Source organism: Nansenia antarctica (assembly GCF_963989245.1).
Source record: "Nansenia antarctica genome assembly, chromosome: 6".
NCBI classification, from domain to species: Eukaryota; Metazoa; Chordata; class Actinopteri; order Argentiniformes; family Microstomatidae; genus Nansenia; species Nansenia antarctica.
The window spans coordinates 31,427,367-31,448,440 of record NC_137676.1 but is presented as its reverse complement, the minus strand read 5'-3'; the positions used below and the strand labels follow the sequence as shown (position 1 = coordinate 31,448,440).

Genomic DNA, 21,074 nt, shown 5'->3' with positions numbered 1-21,074 from the left:
GCCACTTAAAGCTGTTTTAGGACCACAAGCAGCTGCTGGCATGACTGAAAAGTAACATTATTGTTAATGGCACACACCGCGCACATTTCTTCTCCCGTGGGAACATAATTAACTCTTTACAGCAACAAACACGGTAAAACTCCGACCTCAACACATGAAGGATTACAAATGAAACATTGAATCATAGCCTACTGCTAGCAAGCAAACCATGGCATGTTCTTAGCCATAGCAAACATTGCAAATTTACCATTAGTACGTTACTAGGTTACTACAAAATGTCGACTGATAATAACAAACTTTCAGCTTACCTCAATATGCTTTTTCAAATTAGACGGTGAGTTTTTGAAGGCCATTAGCTCGTGGTACTTGGGTGCGCAGAGCTTGCAGCGCATTCGAAAGGAGTTGTTTTTGCATCCAACCATTTCAAAAAATTCTTCCAGGTACGGCCAGGGATGGAGAAGGGTTGGCTGATCTTCCTGGCTATCAACCTGGTTGATGCTGGTGCTTGGTTGGGACATTTCGCTGTTATTTTGAGTCTCTGGCACGGTCACGGACATCTTTGGCTACATACATCTGCTTTCCTTGCTGGAGTGTGATTTGTGTCATGTGCAGCAGATGGAATGCATCTCGTACAAACCAATAGGGTGTCGGAATGGTATAATGTTTATACTTCTCATCCAACCACAATCAAATTCACTCTATCCGGATGGCGCGACTTATCTGGATAGGTTTTTTTTGTGTGTTTTTTTTTACGATGAAAAGCTGTAATGAAAACAAGCTGAAATGAAATAGGAGTAACGAGGCTATTTTTAAAATGTAAGGAGTAGAAAGTACAGATAATTGCGTGAAAATGTAAGGAGTAGAAGTAAAAGGTCGGCTGAAAAATAATTACTCCAGTAAAGTATAGATACCCAAAATGTCTACTTAAGTAAGGTAACGAAGTATTTGTACTTCGTTACTTGACACCTCTGCCAGTAACTCATGTTCTTGGATTCATTGTCTTCAGCAAACTGTTTGCGGGCTTTCTTATGCATCGGTTTCAGAAGAGGCTTCTGTCTGGGGCGATGGCCATACAAACCGATTTGATGCAGTGTGTGGCGTATGGTCTGGGCACTGACAGGCTGACATCCCACTTCTGCAACCTCTGCAGCAATGCTGGAAGCACTCGCACGTCTATTTTTGGAAACCAACCTCTGGATATGACGCTGAGCACGTGGACTCAACTTCTTTGGTCGACCCTGGCGAGGCCTGTTCCGAGTGGAACCTGTCCTGGAAAACCGCTGTATGATCTTAGCCACTGTGCTGCAACTAATTTTCAGGGTGTTGGCAATCTTCTTATAGCCAAGGCCATCTTTGTGAAGCGCAATAATCATTTTTTTCAGCCGCTCAGAGAGTTCCTTGCCATGAGGTGCCATGTTGTCCAGCATTCAGAGAGAATTGTGCCCAAAACACCACATTTAACAGCCCTGCTTATCATTTACACCTGAATAACTCGTAACACTAACGAGTCACATGACACCAGGGCGGGAAAACATTGGGCACAATTAGGACATGTTCACTATGGGGTGTACTCACTTTTGTTGCCAGCTGTTTAGACATTAACAGCTGTGTACTGAGTAATTTTCAAAGGACAATAAATCTATACTGTTATTCAAGCAGCACACTGACTACTTTAAGTTATATCAAAGTTTCAGTAGGATAATGTTATCCCCTGAAAGGATATAACAGAATATTTGCAAAAATCTAAAGGGTGTACTCACTTTTGAGATATACTGTATATTGATTGTTCAATTCCTTTGTTTAAACAACTTTATTTCATTTCGATGATCGTTTGGTGTAGCCTAGCCTACTAGGTGAGTTTCCGTTGTGTAGGCCTACTGTTTTACAAACCACTTAATTAAGGTAATTCTAGCTAACGTAACCCTCGTAAGAGTGTCTTTAAGTAGTGCTAAACGCTACAAATATTTCAGAAAACTCACCCCATTTCGTTCGCAATTGGGACATTATGAGTAGGCCTTCAATTAGCTTCACACTTTTGTACAACTTTTATTGAACAAGGTCAATCAAGGAGCTGCTCACACACACTCACTTCAAGAGAGAGTGAAACTCTGAACTTCTTGCTCAGTGTCAGGTTTAAGTAGTTATACTTCATCAGCCCCATCTCTCAGCTCATCTAACGTGGCGGGGCCAGACTGATTAGGCCTTCGATTGATGATCGATGAACTGCTGCTGTATGATACATTATTCACCACTAGAGTGCGTCTAAGACCAGTCAGGTCTGTCGAGTGACTGTTGACGTCTTTTTGTTGAAACACATTATAAGACGTCTGTGTTTCCCAGGGTTGAGGTCAATTCCTTTTCACTTCAGGCTATTCCAGGAGTGAATTGACATTTCTCTCAAAACAAGTGGCTTTTTGACTATTGAATGAATGAATTGAGCAGAAATGGAATTGACCCCAAGCCCAATTTCCCAAAAGTGAACTGACCATGGGTGAGATTCACAAAAGCTTTTTAACTTAAGTAGTAGCCTACTCATATAATGTTTGCATTCTGTGTCTGAAAAAGCTAAATTTGAATGAAGAACTTTGCTGGTCTAGGGGATAGTCAAAGGAAATAAACTACTACTTTCACTACAATGCTTTTGGGAAACTGTTCCCTGACCAAAGGACAGTGGCTCTTAGATGTTGATACAGATTCAGCCAGCACCTTGGTCAAATACTGTATATGTCCACAAAACCATAGAAGTATTTAGGTGAGCTTGATTTAATTTAGAATTTGCACTTTTGGGACTTTTCCACTGGCTCCATTGTACCAGCCTAACTAAATCAAGCACAGCTCAAGTATTTGGCCCACGGCAGTTCAACACCAACAGTGAATTGTGTCTATAGACTACTGTGTATATAGTGTGTATACTATATGTATATTCAATGTGCTGTTATATGTAGGGTAAAATGTCTTTCTGCCAAAGGGAAGTGATGCCCCCACTGTTTCATAACACACACTATCACTCTTCAGATTAGGCTACCCAGGCTAGCAACAACAGGAATGATAGGACATGTGTCTTTACACAAAACAATGATAATACCCACCATGAGAACTGCCCGTGTTTACATAACGACAAACAAACGATACACTGTGTCTTTTTTTCAGACAATGACGTCTCTGTTCCGCTCAGTGTCATGATAACATGTCCACTTTCCTGTTTCAGGTCACACTTGGTGTGGCAGTGAATATTTGTTTGGGAGAAGCTGTCCTGTGACCCCACAGTCGATAGTCAGATCATCCTCTTTGCTATGTTTTAGTGGGGGAAAGTATGAGTAGTTCACTGGTAGACGTTTCACTCGAGCTCAAACATTTGTAATGGCCGCCTGTGCGTTTAAGGACCACAGGGGGACCTTCTCCGAAGACGATGACAATGACAACAATGATGTTCATGATTTAATTGGATCTGTTGTCATTCGTTAGTTTCTGTAGATATGACATCATCTCCTAAAACATGGGAAAGACAAGGACATAAGACACCCTTGGGGAGCAGTCTTATAACTGGGGCCCACCGTGACAGGTTTTTTTGGTCAGGTCACAAGGTCAAAAGAAAGCACTTACATACACCATAAATACAAAGCAGTTTACTATACTAAACACAGATGTATTGTATTTAACAATAAATGATAGTCTGACAATGAAAACAAACACTGAAAACTATTTAATAAATAAGTTATTTTATTTATTTAAATAGATTAAGAATACATAATTCAGAGTTGTCAATAAAAAAAAACACTTACCAAAATACTGTAGACATATATATCCATAACATAATAGCGCTGTCTGCCTTTGTCAAAGCCCGATTGAACAATGTCAAGTTATAGAACAAGCCTTCATAAAAACTTCAACATACTTTGACGTAACAAGTGTGTATTATCATTATCAACACATTTCTGAACAGTTCCTGAACAGTTCCTTGAGTAGTACAAATAATGGTAAATACTAGTAGTAATTACTTGAATTCACATAGCTAGTAATCAAGTCGAGAGTTGGCACTCAAAAAGACTTAGAACTTAGTGCTCCTTTTTCTTGAGAGCTAGTCTGCGATTTTAACGCTCAATTCTAAATACTGTATATGGAATTCTTTAATAAATGTGTTAATTTGTTTGTTTAAACTATGCCATATGTTGTCAACAAGGAGTGGTAATCAAATTCCAGATCAAATTCACTCACTTCCGAATGTATTGTATTAACTCTCAGTAGCCATTTAAGTTCAGTTAGTAATAATATTTACCTTTACTTTATTACATGGCAAAAAGCACTGTATGGAAGTGTAACCAATACAACTAATATCACAGTTTCTTATCTTATCCCGTCCTTGTACAGCAACAACATGAATCAATACGTCCACAATCAAAAATACTGTACGGTGATAGCAAAAGCTAAACCTGGCCAAATTATAATTTAAATATGTTTGAAGGCAGAAAGTAAAAACATCTCTCATTTATTTCATTTTCAAAGCCATTTTGGAGGCGCAAGGACCTCCACTCGCTCCCTGGATCAGTAATATCGAGCTCTCCTCCACTGAGTAGAAGATGTGACATTACAATCGTTTTGACCAGGACCAAGTAAGACCTATTGTTATTAGTTTAACAGACATGGAATCCTTCAAATGAGTCCTTCCATAGTAAAAATGTTTTAGGTCTTTCAACAACAGCTAAATAATGTTAAACAAAAATAGAATGTGCATAGCAGTGATACATCAAGGGAGGAAAGCATAAGACCTGCCTATACTCATCCATCACACTATCTTCTAACGAGGTGACAGTAGAGATTTATGCCAAAACTCCCTTAAGAAAAGTCATGACGACCAACAGGAACCAACAACAACCACCCTTACATCTGGAGGTGAAACTCTGAAGCCTCCAGCTGAGGTAACCATCACTGCGGTCATGCTGTAAGGTCGGTCAAGTGAGGTAACTTTAGGAACGTGTTTCTAGTATGTCTGTGTTTCTAGGGACCAAATAAGTGAGAGTGTGAGAGAGAGAGAAAGTGTGGGTGGAGCAAGAGCCCGCCTCCGAGCCTCCTGACCGCTGATACTCTTCATGTCGACGGGAGAGGGGGTTTCTGCCACTCAGAGGTGCACGCGCTGCCGGAAGCCTCGCCGTCCGCCTCGCTGAGGAACCTCTCTAGCCTGTCCATGTAGGCCGGCCGGCGGGGTAGGAGGAAGTAGTGTGTGGCGCTGGCCTTCCTCCCGTCCTCCATGACCGGCACAATGCAGGGGGAGGCCGCCGCCGGACCCGGGGGGGGACGAGGAGCAGCCCTCGCCCTGTCACTCTGCTGCTGCTGCTGCTGCTGCTGCCTCTGAGGGACCCCCCTGCTGACCACATACTTGGGGTTGGGGGCGAAGCTCTGGGTGGGCGGCATCACCCCGTTGACGTAGATGGGGAGGGACCTGGGGCTCGGGGCGCGGGGCGGGACGCTCGGGGTCAGCGGTTCCCGGGGAGGGACCGCGGGAGGCTTGTCTTCGTCCGTGTCTTCATCCGGGACAGGCCAACGCGGACAGTCTGAAGCGGCAAAGGCCTTCGAGGGGCGCGGGGGGATGGGGGCGCGGGGGGGGACCTCCGGCTTGTCCTGGGGGTAAGCTCTGCAGCTGCCGTGGTGGTGGGGGGGTTGGTGGAGGAGGAGGTGGTGGTGGTGGTGGAGGAGGAGGTGGCATCCCAGCCGCACGCCCGCAGGCTTGAAGGACCCCGCGGGGCCGGAGTGGGAGCGACGCAGCCTACTGCGTTGCGGGCGGTCGGGCTGCTTGCCGGGGACGTCCCTGATTGACGGCCCCCCCGCCTGCACCCCCTGCCCGAACTGGGCCTGCTGCTGCTGCGGCTGCTGCTCCAGAGCTTCCCTCTCAGGCCCACCGCAAGTCCTAACGGTAGCATATCCGCTAGCTCCGATTTTCACTCTAGCCGTAGTGTTCCCACAGCCGGCCCATCCGTTAGCCTCGATGCTAGCCCCGTCGCTAACCCGTCCGCCAGTCCCACCGCCGCCCACCCATCCACGAGCCCCACCACCACCACCGCCACCGCCGCCGCTAGCCCCCGCGGGTCCCTCGTGGTAGGCATAGTTAACCTGGCCGCAGCCCCTGTAGCTGCGCCTGCAGGGGGCGCCGTAGCGGAGGGCGAGGGCCTTGTTGTCGGGGCAGCTCTGGGGGAGCAGACGACGTCTGTCGTCGGTGAAGAACTCCACCTCGTCGTCCGCCGCCTCATCCGAGGAGTGGGCCTCCGGGTCGGGGAGAGGGGGTAGGGGCTTGGGGCGCCTCTGTGGGCCTTCGTACACCGACAGTCTCTGGAAGGAGGGGACCACCTGGTCCCTATGGGGGCGGGGCGTCGGCAGGTCCTGGGCACCCGGATAGAGTGGAGAGTGGGGGAACTTGTCTGTAGAAAATAGACGTCGAATTTTACAGTAACCTGTTAAAACTACAACAGAGTGCCATGAACATATTTAGGAAACCTTTTTTTGTATACATTTGAGTTCTAGATTTCTACCATTGAGGGTTCAAATAGAGGGAATATACCAAATTGTTCAAATCCTACAATGAGCGACCATTTCGGTCACAAGGAATGGACACAAGGAATGGAATCAAGGACCCCAATTGAAATAAGCCAGTGGCTTTCTTGGGTTTTTATCCTGTTAGTTGACCTTGTATGTAATATGTACTTTCATGTACCTACTTCTGCAAATCTTCTAATAAAGTTTTCAATCAATCAATCAAAACACGGTGGTATTATTATAGACCCAAACTGACAAACGACTGACAAGACACACTGCTCTGCTCCCGTTTCGTAAAACCAAATCAGCCACAACACACAGATTAGTTCAGGAATCGCTTTTTTTTTTTATCAGCAACGCAAGTGACAATCTTAAGAGCTTCCCATAACCTTCTGGGCTTCCTGAGAAACATCCTGCGTGGAAACATCCGATCTGCCACAGACCTCAGGAACAACCAGTGACCAGACAATGATAGCCCCCCCCCTCCTCCTCATCCTCCCTCTCCCAGCCCTCTCTCACTGGACATGCACACCAAGACATTGCCTGCTGTCTCATGGGTTCTCACTTGTTTCTCGTCTCCTCGCTTGTCACGTTGTTATGAACTACAAAACCGCCTGTGTGTGTACATGTATATGTATGCATTAATGTATCTATTATTATTATTATTATTATTATTATTATTGTACATTCTAAAGCCCAGTTTATGCTTCTGCGTAAAATCGACGGCGTAGGCTACGGCGTAGCTTGCGTAGGCCCGCGTAGCCTTGCGTAGGCTACGGCGTAGATTGACGCGCACCTCTCCAAAAATGTAACTACGCGGCAGTTTGTACGCAACCGTAAGCACAGTGATTGGTCCGCTTGGTAGCACATGATTACGACATGATTCCGACTCTCTCGTCGGCCAAAATGCGGAAGCCATGACAGAAATGTCATTGACTTTTTCTGTAATTACTTATTAATTAAGATTGGAAAAATTATGATAACCATCGTATTATCTTAGTTTAATGACATTTCAATGCATCATAGAACTTTTATTTACAACAAGCATAACAACCAAAACATCGCTATTATGCCGCTTTGAGTACCGTTCCAACGGAGCCCCCCTGTGGAAGTGTCAGGCACAGCCTTCCTATAAGAAGCGCGATTCACATTTACGAGATGTACAATCCTGTTTATTTAGAAATAAATGATTAGTTACAGGGAGCCCCATGGCTATTCGTTGGGTTTAAATTATATTTATGATAGACATATTTAATGTAAAGTTATCTATAACCAGGGGTGCACATAACTGGTGCGCCAGTGCGCATGCGTCGCCAAAATGCATGCTGCGCGGCAGATCAGCGGCAGATCAGCGCTTTTGCGCACCAACAGCTGGGTCCAAGAAGCAAGCCCCACCAAGTAAGTAACTATTTGCCGTCCCCTCAGCCGAAGGCCCGACGAGTAATTCATCACGACGACCACGGCGACTCCCCTCACGAAAACATTCGTAAAGTATCGTAACTCATACTTTCATTCCGCGTACCGCGTATCGCGTATCGCATGGTTATCACGCCGACACGTGAAAATTCAGTCCCGAACGACTCGTCGCTAAAAGGAAAAACAACACCAAGGGACTTAACGTTTCTTTTCTCTGAAGCTTTCAAACGTTCAGACGTTTGTTTTACAGCTTCATTATCGTACCTAGACCCCTGACCCAGGGAATATGGTTGGGAATTCTATTAGAAGAAAGAAGAAAAAAAAGACTTGGTTGCACAATCAAAATAATGAGCTATTTAAAGTGATAGTCTACAACATCCTCTACCATGGTTGTAATTGAGGACAGTATTAACAGCAGTCAAGAGAGCAGTGATGATGATTAAGCTTGTAGCATAAGTAAATGCTTAGGCTGTAACTTTTTGTTGAAAAGTTGATTTCAGTGTTTACAGAACAGAGCAGTGCTTAAAGAGATGTCCGTTGATTTCATTGTGTTTAAAGGAGTCTGACAGACTTTCATGCTTAACATTTACATTTACATTTACATTTTTGGCATTTAGCAGACGCCTTATTCCAAAGCGACTTACAATCAATACATTTGAATACTAAGCATGTGAATCAGCAGTCCACTATTCGTTGCAGGAAGAGTACTCTAGCTCGGGCCCGGGGCCACTGATAGAAGGAAAAACCTTCTCCCTATTATCGCCTTCTACTAAAACCTTTTTTTTTTTTTTTTTTTTTACTGGAGAAACTGAGAAACAGTACAAGGGGGGCAGTAGAAGTTCTTAGGGACACAGTAAAGGGGAAAGCGGGTGTCTTTAGGAGACGTAGTGGTGAGGGTCAGAAGATGTCTCAGGAGGAGCAGTTAAGATGTAACCTGAAGAGATGGGTCTTCAGTCTACGACGGAAGATGGGTAGTGACTCTGCCGTTCTGACAGCCGTGGGGAGCTCATTCCACCAGCGGGGAGCCAGTGTTGTGAAGAGACGTGATCGGGCAGCCCGACTGCTGTGTAGAGGAGGTGGGGCCAGTCGGCCAGCCGAGGTGGAGGAACGGAGTGAGCGGGCAGGGGTTTGGGGGGTTACCATTTCCTTCAGGTAGGCAGGGGCTGTCCCTTTAGCTGCCTGGTATGCAAGCACCAGGGTCTTGAATCTGATGCGAGCTGCTATCGGGAGCCAGTGCAGGGTGCGAAGGAGAGGGGTGACATGCGAGTATTTGGGGAGGTTAAATACCAGCCGGGCAGCAGCATTCTGGATGAGCTGCAGAGGTCTAATGGCTGAAGCGGGGAGCCCAGCCAGGAGTACATTGTAGTAATCCAGGCGGGAGATGACCAGTGCCTGGGTCAAGAGTTGCGCTGCCTCTCTGGTAAGGAATGGTCGTATCCTTCTGATGTTGTAGAGGAGGAATCTGCAGGAGCGAGCCGTTGCTGCAATGTTCTCCGCACAGGATAGTCGGTTATCCAGGATCACTCCAAGGTTCTTGGCTGTCAGGGAGGGGGTTACAGTAGAGTTCTCCACTGTGATGGAGAAGTCTTGGAGAGGGCAGGCTTTCCCGGGGATGAAGAGGAGCTCGGTCTTGTTAAGATTGAGCTTGAGATGGTGGTCAGCCATCCACGTTGAAATGTCAGCGAGACATGCTGAGATACGGGTTGCCACGTGTACATCAGACGGGGGGAAGGACAGGAAGAGTTCAGTGTCGTCTGCGTAGCTGTGGTAGGAGAGCCCATGTGAAGAGATTACCGAGCCAAGAGACTTGGTGTAGAGGGAGAAGAGTAGGGGCCCTAGGACGGAACCCTGGGGAACTCCAGTGGAGAGGGTTCGTGGAGAAGATAGCGATTCTCTCCAGGTCACTTGGTAGGAGCGGCCCGCCAGGTAGGAAGAAAACCAGGAGTGTGCGGTGCCAGAGATGCCCAGGTCTGAGAGGATGGAGAGAAGGATCTGGTGATTGACTGTGTCGAAGGCAGCAGACAGGTCAAGGAGAATGAGAACAGAGGAGAGGGAGGAAGCTTGGGCAGAGTGGAGGGCTTCCGTGACAGCAAGGAGCGCAGTCTCAGTGGAATGCCCAGCCTTGAAGCCGGATTGGTGGGGGTCTAAGTGATCCATCTTCCGGAGATAGTCAGTCAGTTGTTTAGATGCCGCGCGTTCAAGGGTTTTGGAAGGGAAGGAGAGAAGGGATACCGGTCTGTAATTGTGGACAGATGATGGGTCAAGGGTAGGTTTCTTGAGGAGAGGCTTGACTCTGGCTATTTTGAAGGCCGCTGGGACAGATCCAGTGGATAGGGAGGAGTTGATTAGGGTGGTAAGGTAAGGAAGGATGTCGGCGGAAATGGATTGGAGAAGAGGGGAGGGGATGGGGTCAAGAGGGCATGTGGTTGCCCGCTTTTATGTGATAAGTGTGAGAATCTCATCGGGGGAGAGGGGGGGAAAAGATGACAATCCAGAGATCGAGTGTCGAGGGGAGAGTTTGGACGGGGTGTTAGCATTGTTAGTGGGAACAGTGTTAGCATTGTTAGTGGGAGGAGGGAGCGGTGGGGGGAGAAAGGTGCTGCTGATGTCGTCCACCTTTTTTTCAAAGTAGGTGACAAAGTCATCGGCGGACAGGGAGGAAGGAGGAGGGGGAGGAGGTGGATTAAGGAGTGAAGAGAAAGTGGAGAACAGTTTTCTAGGATTAGAGGCAGAAGAATGCATTTTTGAATGATAGTAGGATGTTTTAGCAGCTGATGCCGAGGAGGCGTAGTTGGCAAGGAGAGAGTGATAGAGGTTAAGGTCATCAGGAAGATTGCTTAAAGAGCAGTCATTTGATTTTGCATTTGTTTATTTTGTTTTGCACACAATCATTTGTTCGTTCATCTTTATTTATGAATAAATGTCGTTTTGCTAATATAAGTTATCCATGTATCCCTTTTTCATCCATCCTGTGGGACGGGTCGTGACTCGCGAGCTCGGGGAGCACCAAGCAGCATCCCTAGGTGCTCCTCTGAGCACTGGCCCCAAAAAGTTATGTGCACCCCTGTCTATAACAACTGTGATTGGTCCGCTTGGTAGCGTCACATTCCGACTCTCTCGTAAATGCGGAAGTCATGACAGAAATGTCATTTACTTTTTCTGTAATTACTTTGAAAAATGATGAAAACCATCTTATTATCTTAGTTTACTGTCATTTCAATGCATTATAGACATTTTCTTTACAACAAGCATAACAAAAATAAGTTTTTTGATCGCTATTATGCCGCTATGAGTACACCGACTAATGCGACGTGGTCCGCGGACCAACGCAGAACTATAAACTTGGAGAGCCCACGCGTAGGCTACGGCGTAGACATGCGTAAATTCGACGCAGAAGCATAAATCGGGCTTAAGTATAACTATGATATGATGTACTAAACCATGCAGTTGTAACACCATACAAACAGCTGTTTCCAGCCGAGTTGACGCTCTGCTCTGCCACCCAGAACACGATTTAAATGTGCGGTTTGTCGCGTTACTAGGCAGTGTAGTGTCGCCTAGCAAGTCGCACTGTTTGGCCGAGTGTCGCTACTTCATACTGGAAATAACTGGTTTCCAGGCGCTCTGTCGCTTGTCGCTAACTCTGATGTGAACGGTCCTACAAAATGTAGACTGTCCCCTTGTACTCAGTGCTCAATTCAACAATACCCACGTTGCAGCATTTCAATACCCAACTAGCCTCTAATGAAGCCTCTAAATAGACCTTCACCTTAACCTATATGGCCTTAAATATTGTAAAAAATAAAAGACCAAACTCCAGGTAGACTTCAGGTTTGACTCCATATCTATGTGCTCCATAGACGAGCAGAAGCTTCCAGTATCCATCATGAGACAACCATGTCAATGTGAAGAAGGTTGTAAACAACAAACAACAGAACCACACCTGGTCTACATCTACATGTAGACTGTAATCTGAGACAATATTACAACTTTCTCATTAAATACCAAGCTTATAAATTATTTGAAAACAAATCATAGTGATGGATGATCATGATGGTATTCCATCAACTACACTAAAGGAAAATCCAGGTTTATTTTGATACATTTAGCGAGACTTAACCCTGGAAAATAACCCTGGATTTTCCTTTCGCTACGCTGATGGAATACCCCCCTGGTCTCATTGAATTCAGCCTGTCCTACGCAGATCACACTTACTCTCAAATCCCTCCGATACTTGCTGATGCTCTCTGTGGTTGTGTTCCATGATGTCCGTGTCTAGGCCAAAGAACAGGCTGCAAAACAGAAGATGACTTTATAATATACCTCTTTTTAATTCACTTCTCTAATTTCAGATATTCGAACAAAAACAATAATCAGCACCGTCACATATTGCATTGGCGAATAGAACATTACAAACAAAAACTATATGTAACAAACCAACAAAGACAAAACAGTGACATAAAGGAAGAAAATAACTTGAATTCAACCACACACATGCAATAAATATACATTACTGTATGTAAAAAGGTTGTACCAAAACCCCAAGTAAAGAGAATAAACTCTTTTGGGGCAAAAGAAAATTAGAGCGGTGACTAAAAAAGACTTAATTGTTCATTGTAATTGTTTGATGATCTGTATTGTTCAGTCCATGAAGTTGTTACTGATTATTAACTACCATCTCCAGATTTACTGAATTACTGCCAAATTAAGGAGATCATTTCCTCAAAATACAAATTCACAGAATTTGTCACATACAGTGGCTATTGCCAATAGACGCAGACAGTTAAAGGTGCAATTTGCAACTATGGCAACAAGGTCAATTGCAGTTGAATTCAACAGCTCACTCCAGGATAACGTTACTAGAGAACAAGGTCACTGTAAAGATGCAATTTTACAGGCTGAGGACAAGATGTCTGGTGTTGAGGTTTTGTTAAGGTAGCAACAAATTGATTCAAGTGCATATTTGGGTCAGTGTAAATCATATACATGTGTTTGAGTAAATTACCCCTTTTAAGAAGCATTTTTATCCCAATTTCTATTTACTCACTTGTTCATGTCAATCTGCTGTCCCCAGTAAGGCTGGGCTCCAGCCATAATGTAGCAGAGCCTGGGGCCTGTTGTTACAGGGCCTGTGGGTCTGTGAAGTACCCAGCCTTGTCACCACCGTCCATTAGCTCATTCAGTCCATCCTCAATGGGTGACAAGTCATCCTGCCTCGCTGTTAGCTGCTAACACACCTGAGAGAGGGAGGAGAGAGGGGGTTTACAAAAGGTTTACAAAAAAAACAAAAACAGATAAACAGCAGACTATAAAACAAAGTGTAACCCCCCTACCCCGTCATCAATAGCCCAACCACGCCACATCTACGACCAGTGGCTGTACTGCTGGTCCTAATAGCTGTACTGTGCTGAGCATGTCATGCATTGTAGCTCCGACTCAAAAGAGGCTCGTTTGAGGCTTGGGCATTGCGCAACCTCTGGGTCACCAGTGGGACGGCCTAAGCACTCCCTACCCCTCCCACCCCTTTGCAGCTGTGCCATCCGTCCTCTATAGTATTTAGTAGAGTAGGCCCACACTATGGGGCCCTCAATCAGGCCTTTCAACAGAGGCAATTGTGTAACACTCCTGTGACGCTGGAATGACAAACTCCCCAGTGTGACAGTGTGCCAACACACACACACACATACACACCACACACATATTTCAAGAACACCACAAGTGTATGTGTCTACAATATCAAAGAAGTTTGAAGAACTTCTTTTTTTCTTTTTTCCCCTTATGTCTCTCTCTGACTTTGATGCATGTGGTGTAGAAAATGGCTTAATACAATATTTCAAAAAGACAACAATGACAGAACCGGTATCGGTATTAATAAGGACAACAAGACAACTGGAGAAGACAGTACAAAACGTCCCCCACGGAGACAACCTGTGCCTTTCTCTTCCTGTCATAAAAAGTTCATGGTCTTGCAGTGACTCTGGTGTAATCATCAGGCTACAAAACGACGAGGAGATTTTCATATTAATGATTGAACTAGCATTGAATTACATATAGTAAAATTAAAAAAAATTAAAAAACATATTTTCGTAGAGCTACAGCAAGCTACAGCATAATTCATTAAAAGAAAATGTAGGCTACATCTAACAGAATCAGTTATCTCCATTAAACACTCTTCATATGGTCACACATGCATACTGTAGCCAGTAACCTACGTGTACATTGTGGCTTTTACACTCTAGACGAGACATACAAATGTGTCTGCATATTTATGTGTCTCCCTTCTACGAGCAACAACCAACAGCGTCATTTCCGACAGAGAGCTTCGGAGATTGAAGAAACTAAACAATAATGAATTCTACCGGCAAATAACTCCATGTGCATGAATGGGGCCACTCTAACACATGAATGGTCCTTTGTATGTCTCTGGTGCTGAGAGAAGCGAACTCTCCCATGAGGTCAGGAGCAGAGACATGCCATGGAGACGTCCAGGGACGGCCGAGGTATGAGCGCAACATACAGCCCAGAAGAGATTAAGACCAAAACACAAATGGACTTAATCCTTCTTCACTAAAAAGGGATGTTTGTTTATGTGCGTCTGTAGTCTTCGGGTGTAACACAGGCACAAGTGCTCCTATTAATAATGTGGTGTTAACAATGCACCATTCATTAGATGTATATCCATATAAAGCAGGTGCGTACTCTGCTATCCATCAAATCAAGATTCTCTGTTGTTGTCAGAATGAGCTTGTATAGTGAACAAATCCATCCAAGCCCAGCCGACAAATGAAGGTGACAAATGGATGAAAAATCGAATGAAAAAATAGGTTACTCTAACATCATGCGAGGTAGCCTACACCTGCTTGGCTCCTTAAAGATCACCGTAACCGGTATATTAGCAGCAATGCTCGAGACCAATCATATACAGTTCATATCATAAGAACATTTGAAAAGTATGTAAAACTGCAATATCATAATAATCATAATCATAATAATAATAATCATTATAAACATTAATGCATATAATATAACAATAACAATTATTATTATTATTATTATCATAATAATAATAATAATAATAATTGTTATTGTTATATTATATGCATTAATGACTCTGGAATGGCTGTCATCACCAAATTTCTGTCAGTTGACATTTCTTTCTTATAGACAGACAATATTAGTATACACACACACATATATATATATATATATATATATATATATATATATATATATATATACTAATATTATTCGTAACACATTATAAAGACGTTATAATGGCATAGCCCATTTCAAAATGAGATCTACACTGAATTGAAAGCATTGTTGCCAACATGTGTTTCTATCTAGGCGACTGTACCCGCTCTACTGGTGCGACAGGCACCAACACACCCTGTCCTGCCCAGGACGCAACCAGCTGACCTGTGACTCAGGTGCGAATCATCTCTCAAATAGCCTCTACATTAGGCGTACTTCAACTAGCCTACTGTATTTCCGATGTTATCAAGATATGGAGGAAAAACAGACAGCACAAATGCCTTTTTGTTCCACAATGTGATCATGATCTTCTTTCGTTGCGCTTTCAGTCTTTTCATGTACAAACTGTGTCTTGACACGCGAATGACAATCGGACTCTTCTTTCCATTTGATCAGCTTTCAGCGCACAATTTTAAATAGGTCTAACTTTTTGTGACTGTATGCTACATCTGTTCAACACAAAACCGCATCTACTTCAGCCTACCTACCATGAAAGTTATTATTCCCAAATTATGTTTCATTCAAGAGCCTTCGATTTCGGACACGTTTCCCCCAGTGAGACTGCTGACGACAGGCCACTTCCAGTGGGACAGTTTAGACAACATCCACTCGTGAAACTCGTTCGTTCTCGGCGACGTTCTTCCTTTTTATCCGCACGGCTTGGACGTGGCTCCACCTAGGCTGCATTCGTAAACTCGCTCTGAGGGTGCCGGAGCGCACACTGGATTCAACGTCATAAAGCGAACAAGTCATTTGATTGGACAAGAGGCATTCCATGAGTGCTAATCAGATTTCCAGAGCGAATTTACGAACGCACCTCTGAACTGCTCTTAAAGGCACCGGTCATTCCCTCTCCTCAATGTTGATGATGACGACCTTTACATAATCCGTTAGGATAAACCATTGGCTGACACTTTACTTAATCCATACAGCTATAATTCAGTAATAGCGCATGCATTATATTATTGGTTATTATTGTTATTACAATATTATAATAATACTAATTGTTATTGTTATATCATATGCATTAATGATTCTTGTTATCATCAGCAATTTTCTGTCAGTTGACATTTTTTTCTTATAGACAGACAATATTATTATAAACATATATATACTAATATGATTAGTAACATATAAAGACGTTATAATGGTGTAGTCCATCTGAATGGAGGCCTGGCTGCTAGAGCAGAGGTCACATTTTGATTGGCTTGGAGCAGAAGTGATTTTTTTAAAACAACAACCCCCCCTCTCCTTTGTTTCCCGGTTACTTGAGCAAATCAACTTAGCTAACATGACTAGTTACTTAGAAGGAAGTCGGTGGAGAACAAAGTTGTTGTTTTTGCTGATTGGTGGGCTAACACTCTGTGGCTCCTCCTATCTCTGGAACAACAACCTTCATCCTGACATGGGCTTATCAAATGTGTTACACACAGCATTATGGGTAATGTTGTGCTACTACAGTTTTCAAACAGCCTACAGTGATGTGGGAAAAACATGATGTGGAGCTTCTCCTGCAATTCAGGATTTTGTTGGCTTTGAAAGAACCATGTTTCTCGTGGGCAACCAGTGATGAGAGAAATTCTTCTTGAACTTTGTTCTATTAGACTAATGCACTGCTCTTCCACCCCCACCCTCTCTACCCTCCCCCTGACCAACTATTTGATTTAGCTGCACTGCAAGTGCTCTAATGCAACACCTACACCACAGAATAATCTGGAACGTTGATGTTTTTACAGTAAGTGTCAAGTTTTACACGTGTTAGTGCATGAATCAGTGTTGTGGGGCCCTCGTTTAATAACTAACATTCTTTGTTGAAAGAGTAACACGGCTCACATCTGCAGTCTAAAAACAGCTTCTTTACGACCTATGTAAGTCTCTTTCTGCCAAGCTTTCCACACACTCGGATGCTGCATTCTGCCTGGATGATTCAAGCAGGGAGGGACATGATGTCATTGAGTAATTTGTGGCATAATTAGCAGTGCACCAGTACATACAGGTATTATTCCCTTCATCAACAAAACACTTGAGGTGTGCCTCCTACGAGGGCACTCCTTGAGGAGTACCTTCCTATACATACAGGGTTACCCTCCTACACATACAGGGTACCTTCATACACATACAGGGGTACCTTCCCTCGAGAAGTGGTTTCAATCAAGCACACACCTCTGTAAACCTGCACACCAGAAAGATTTAATTGCACAAAATATATTATACCAATGAACCTTTATGACAGTAATGCTCTATTCTCCAGGCCTGTTTCCACTGGTATTTACAGCTGGTAATAGATACGTTCTTGTACTTACTAGAATTCAACACAACTGGTTTACTGGTACAAGAGGTTAGAAAGTGGTGCTAGTTTCTAGATCTTCGGCGTATGGGTAGTTGTTTTTCCTCTCCACTCCACCAGGCTCGGGGCCGAGGGGCTACCCTTTTACCACCCCGAGACCTGGTTGAGGGGCTCACCCGGGCTATATTTCTGGACACCCCTCCAGAAGCCACGTCATCGTCTCGTCATCTAATACCGACAGACCATGCATCCCGTTGGGTGGGTGGTACACCGGGCAATCCAGGATAACATGGTCTGCGGTTTGGTCCTCTGCGCCACACTCGCACGACGCATTTGGGGCCAAGCCCCATCTGTGCATTGATGAGCGGAAACGCCCGACGCCGGTCCGGAGACGATTGAGCCTCACCCAGGATAGCCTTGGCAAGTCCATCCCGAGTAGCTCAGGGCCGGCGACTGGGATGTGGTCACGGAGTTTGGAGGTGTTAGCCTCCCACTCCGCGCGCCACATATGATCCGCCCATCCTGCCGCACTGATGTTAAGATCTCTGCATTGCTGCCTGAGATCCTGTGCGGCAGGCACAAATGGGTGTCTCGACTTGAGACACCGGGAGGGCTCCACTGTTATAGTGAGCCTATCATGGAGCAGATGGTTTTTAAGCTCCACGGCCCGGCAGGCGAGACGTGCTGTGGCTCCCATGCGGCGGAGGCCTGCGGGCTGGATGCCTGCTAGGATGGGAAGGTTGTCCACGGGGGTAGGACGCAGGCATCCTGTCACAATGCGCAAGGCTTCGTTTATAGGCGAGTCGATGAGGCGGGTGTGGGCACTGCGACACCATACTGGGGCGCAGTATTCACTAGTTGAATAGATGAGGGCTAGGGCTGCCGTGCGCAAGGTCCTTGCGCCGGCGCCCCAGCCCGAGCCAACCAGTCACCTCATCAACGCTACACGAGCTGTTAACTTCTTGCGCAGTGACTCGAGGTGTCGGCGAAACGTGAGCGTCCTGTCCAATGTCACGCCGAGATAGATTTGCTCAGTGGAACATGGCAGGGGAGTTCCATCTAGGTGTACTCTAAGCTCACATTTAGCCTCCCTGTTGTTTAGGTGGAAGGCAGCCGACACCGTCTTTGCCTCGCTAAGCTTCAATCTCCATTTCCGGAAGTATGCCACTAGTGTCTGCATGTCCTGGCTCAGAATCCCCTCCACAGACTGCCAATTTCCAGCAGAGTACACCACTGCGAGGTCGTCTGCGTAGGCGTACTTCCGCGAGAGTGTGTTGGGCAGGTCATAGGTGTATATATTATAGAGGAGATCCCTGAGGGACGCCGTTCTTAAGGCGTCGGAGCCTGCTTAGCTGTCCGCAACCGGTGGTGAGGGTAAAGCTGAGGTTACGGATGAGCTCCATGATCATTCTGACCATGTGCCTGTCCGGCAGCAGGCGGAGCAGCTTGCAGGTGAGGCCGCGATGCCATACAGTATCGTAGGCAGCCGTCAGGTCTATAAAGACGGCCTCGGCCTTCTTTTTTGCCGAAAAGCAATCCTCGATGTCTTGAGTCATAAGGGTGACTTGATCTACGGTCGACCTCCTGCGTCGGAACCCGGCCTGCTCACGTGGGAGCAGCGGGTCGACAATTGGTTGGATGCGGGCGTAGATGAGACGCTCGAGGATCTTGAAGGGGATGCATAACAGAGAGATGGGACGGTAAGTCTTAGAGTCCCCTTCAGGCTTATTCGGTTTAGGGATCGCAACAACTAGGGCTCTTCGCCAGATTTTGGGGATCTTGAGTTGGCGCAAACAGGAAGTGAGGAACGCTCTCAGCCAGGACTTCAAGGCGGGTGCGGCATGGAGAATAAGCTCCGGGCAGATGGAATCAGGCCGCTGGAGGGCAGCAGCGAACTCCTCCGGGGTGAATTCACCGGAGATGGAGTCACTGCTAGGTGTTGGGGCCCTCCAGAGGTCTGACACTTCTTTTGCCACAAGTCGAGACGTCTCGCGGTCTTTGCCCTCGTATGACCCACTTTTCACAAATTGTGATGCGATTTTATTTGCAGAGATGGGGCAGTGACAGGGGGAGTGTCTGGACCTACCAGTGAGATTGTTCATGATACTCCATGCCTTACGGCTGGAGTGCGAGAAGTCGATGGAGTCAATGGCCTCCTCCCAGCGCTCCTGTCTTTTACGGCTGAGTCTTGACAGCAAGGCTGTTGCGAGCCTGTCCGACTCAGCTCCTGCAGGGGCCTGGAGAAAGGCACAGTGGAGCTTCTCACACTCCTCATCCCAACACGGTTTGTAGCTAATGCGACGTCCGCGTGGGCTGGATTTTTTTGCCGCTTTCACCAACATGCCGCAGAAGTCCCGGTACGCCTCATCCACGTTGTTAGAGTTAGGCGATGGGAGGTACCTTGTGGATTTGTTGGTAAGGAGGCGGAAGCGTTTCCAGTCGGCCTTTCGGAAGTTCCACCGTTTCACTGGCTCACTCGGAACAAGGTTCACTGGTAGACACACTGGTGTGATTCGCGAGGGTGGAGGTTTGGAGACGTTGACGATTTTTAGACCGGCAACGTCCACGCACAGCCACTCAATCTCCGAGTCAGCCGGAGATTGGTCAGCGAGAGTCCAGCTCAGCCTTTGTTGGACAAACGTGGCGAGGCCATGCTTCCTGCTCAGGGTAGACCCAGCTAGCTCAAAGTTTGGTAGAACTAGCTTGTCTGCTGATATGCAGTGGGTCTCCTGGAGGAGAATGACGAGGGCCTTGGTGGTATTGGCCAGGTGTTCGATGACGTCGATCTTACTGGGGGTTAGTCCTTCGGTGTTCAGCTGCAGTATTCTGGGTTCGAGGTCAGCAGACCTCTCCCCCGGCTGCTGCCGAACACCAGCCCGGGTGAGGGGCCCTGGTTGGCAAACTTTGTTTCGCTTCTTGCTTTTGGCAGTCATTAGCTACTTACGAGGGGCACCACGAGAAGGTGTTTGCCACGCCGCATCAACATGCACGGATGCTGAATGCTCTCTATTCGCTTGGTGATTCGCAGTTCGCGCAAGGTTTTCCACTTGTTGCGAGCTTTGAGTTCACTAGCTTTAGAGACCCTAGATGATAAGAGTTTCTAGATGATAAGAATCATGTAATTGGTAGATAGATATCGGTAGATACCACCTTACAGTATAAATGTAAAGAAGGTGGTGAATAGTGATCTGTAAAATAGCAACAATGAAAAAGCAACAAAAAAAAAGAGTGACAATATTGTTGTGAAAAAGTGATTGCTATACATAAACGTGCTTGTTCGATGCTTTACTAGCTTATAAGGCCCCAGGCTCCGAAGCACCTGCAGAGAACAGTGGCTTACTTTAATTTAGCTGCACTGCAAGTGTTCTAATGCAACACCTACACCACAGAATAATCTGGAAAGTTTATGTTTTTACAGTCAGTGTCAAATAGGCATATATGACGTGTTTTACACATGTTAAGTGCATGAATCAGTGTTGTGGGGCCCTCGTTTAATAACAAACATTCTTTGTTGAAAGAGTAACACAACAGCTCAAGTCTGCAGTCTAAAAGCAGCTTGTTTACGACCTACGTCTTTCTGCCAAGCTTTCCA

General features: G+C 45.7%; 1 protein-coding gene and 1 long non-coding RNA gene across 2 annotated transcripts; both read right to left on the bottom strand.

The window, feature by feature from the left end:
* Positions 1 to 5,085: 5,085 nt before the first annotated feature.
* Positions 5,086 to 12,205, bottom strand: LOC308160436 (ERBB receptor feedback inhibitor 1-like; the record flags this gene model as incomplete). The annotated part of the gene is made up of 2 exons (XM_080534350.1): positions 5,086 to 6,410; positions 12,157 to 12,205. The coding sequence occupies 2 exons, from the start codon at positions 12,203 to 12,205 to the stop codon at positions 5,086 to 5,088; spliced, it is 1,374 nt and encodes a 457-aa protein (XP_080390476.1).
* Positions 12,206 to 12,218: 13 nt separating this feature from the next.
* On the bottom strand, positions 12,219 to 15,760 carry LOC308159844. Its single transcript, XR_013937491.1, has 3 exons — positions 15,684 to 15,760; positions 12,989 to 13,178; positions 12,219 to 12,233 (listed from the first exon to the last, which is right to left on the bottom strand). It is a non-coding gene; the product is annotated as an uncharacterized lncRNA (long non-coding RNA).
* Between the last annotated feature and the right edge of the window lie 5,314 nt (positions 15,761 to 21,074).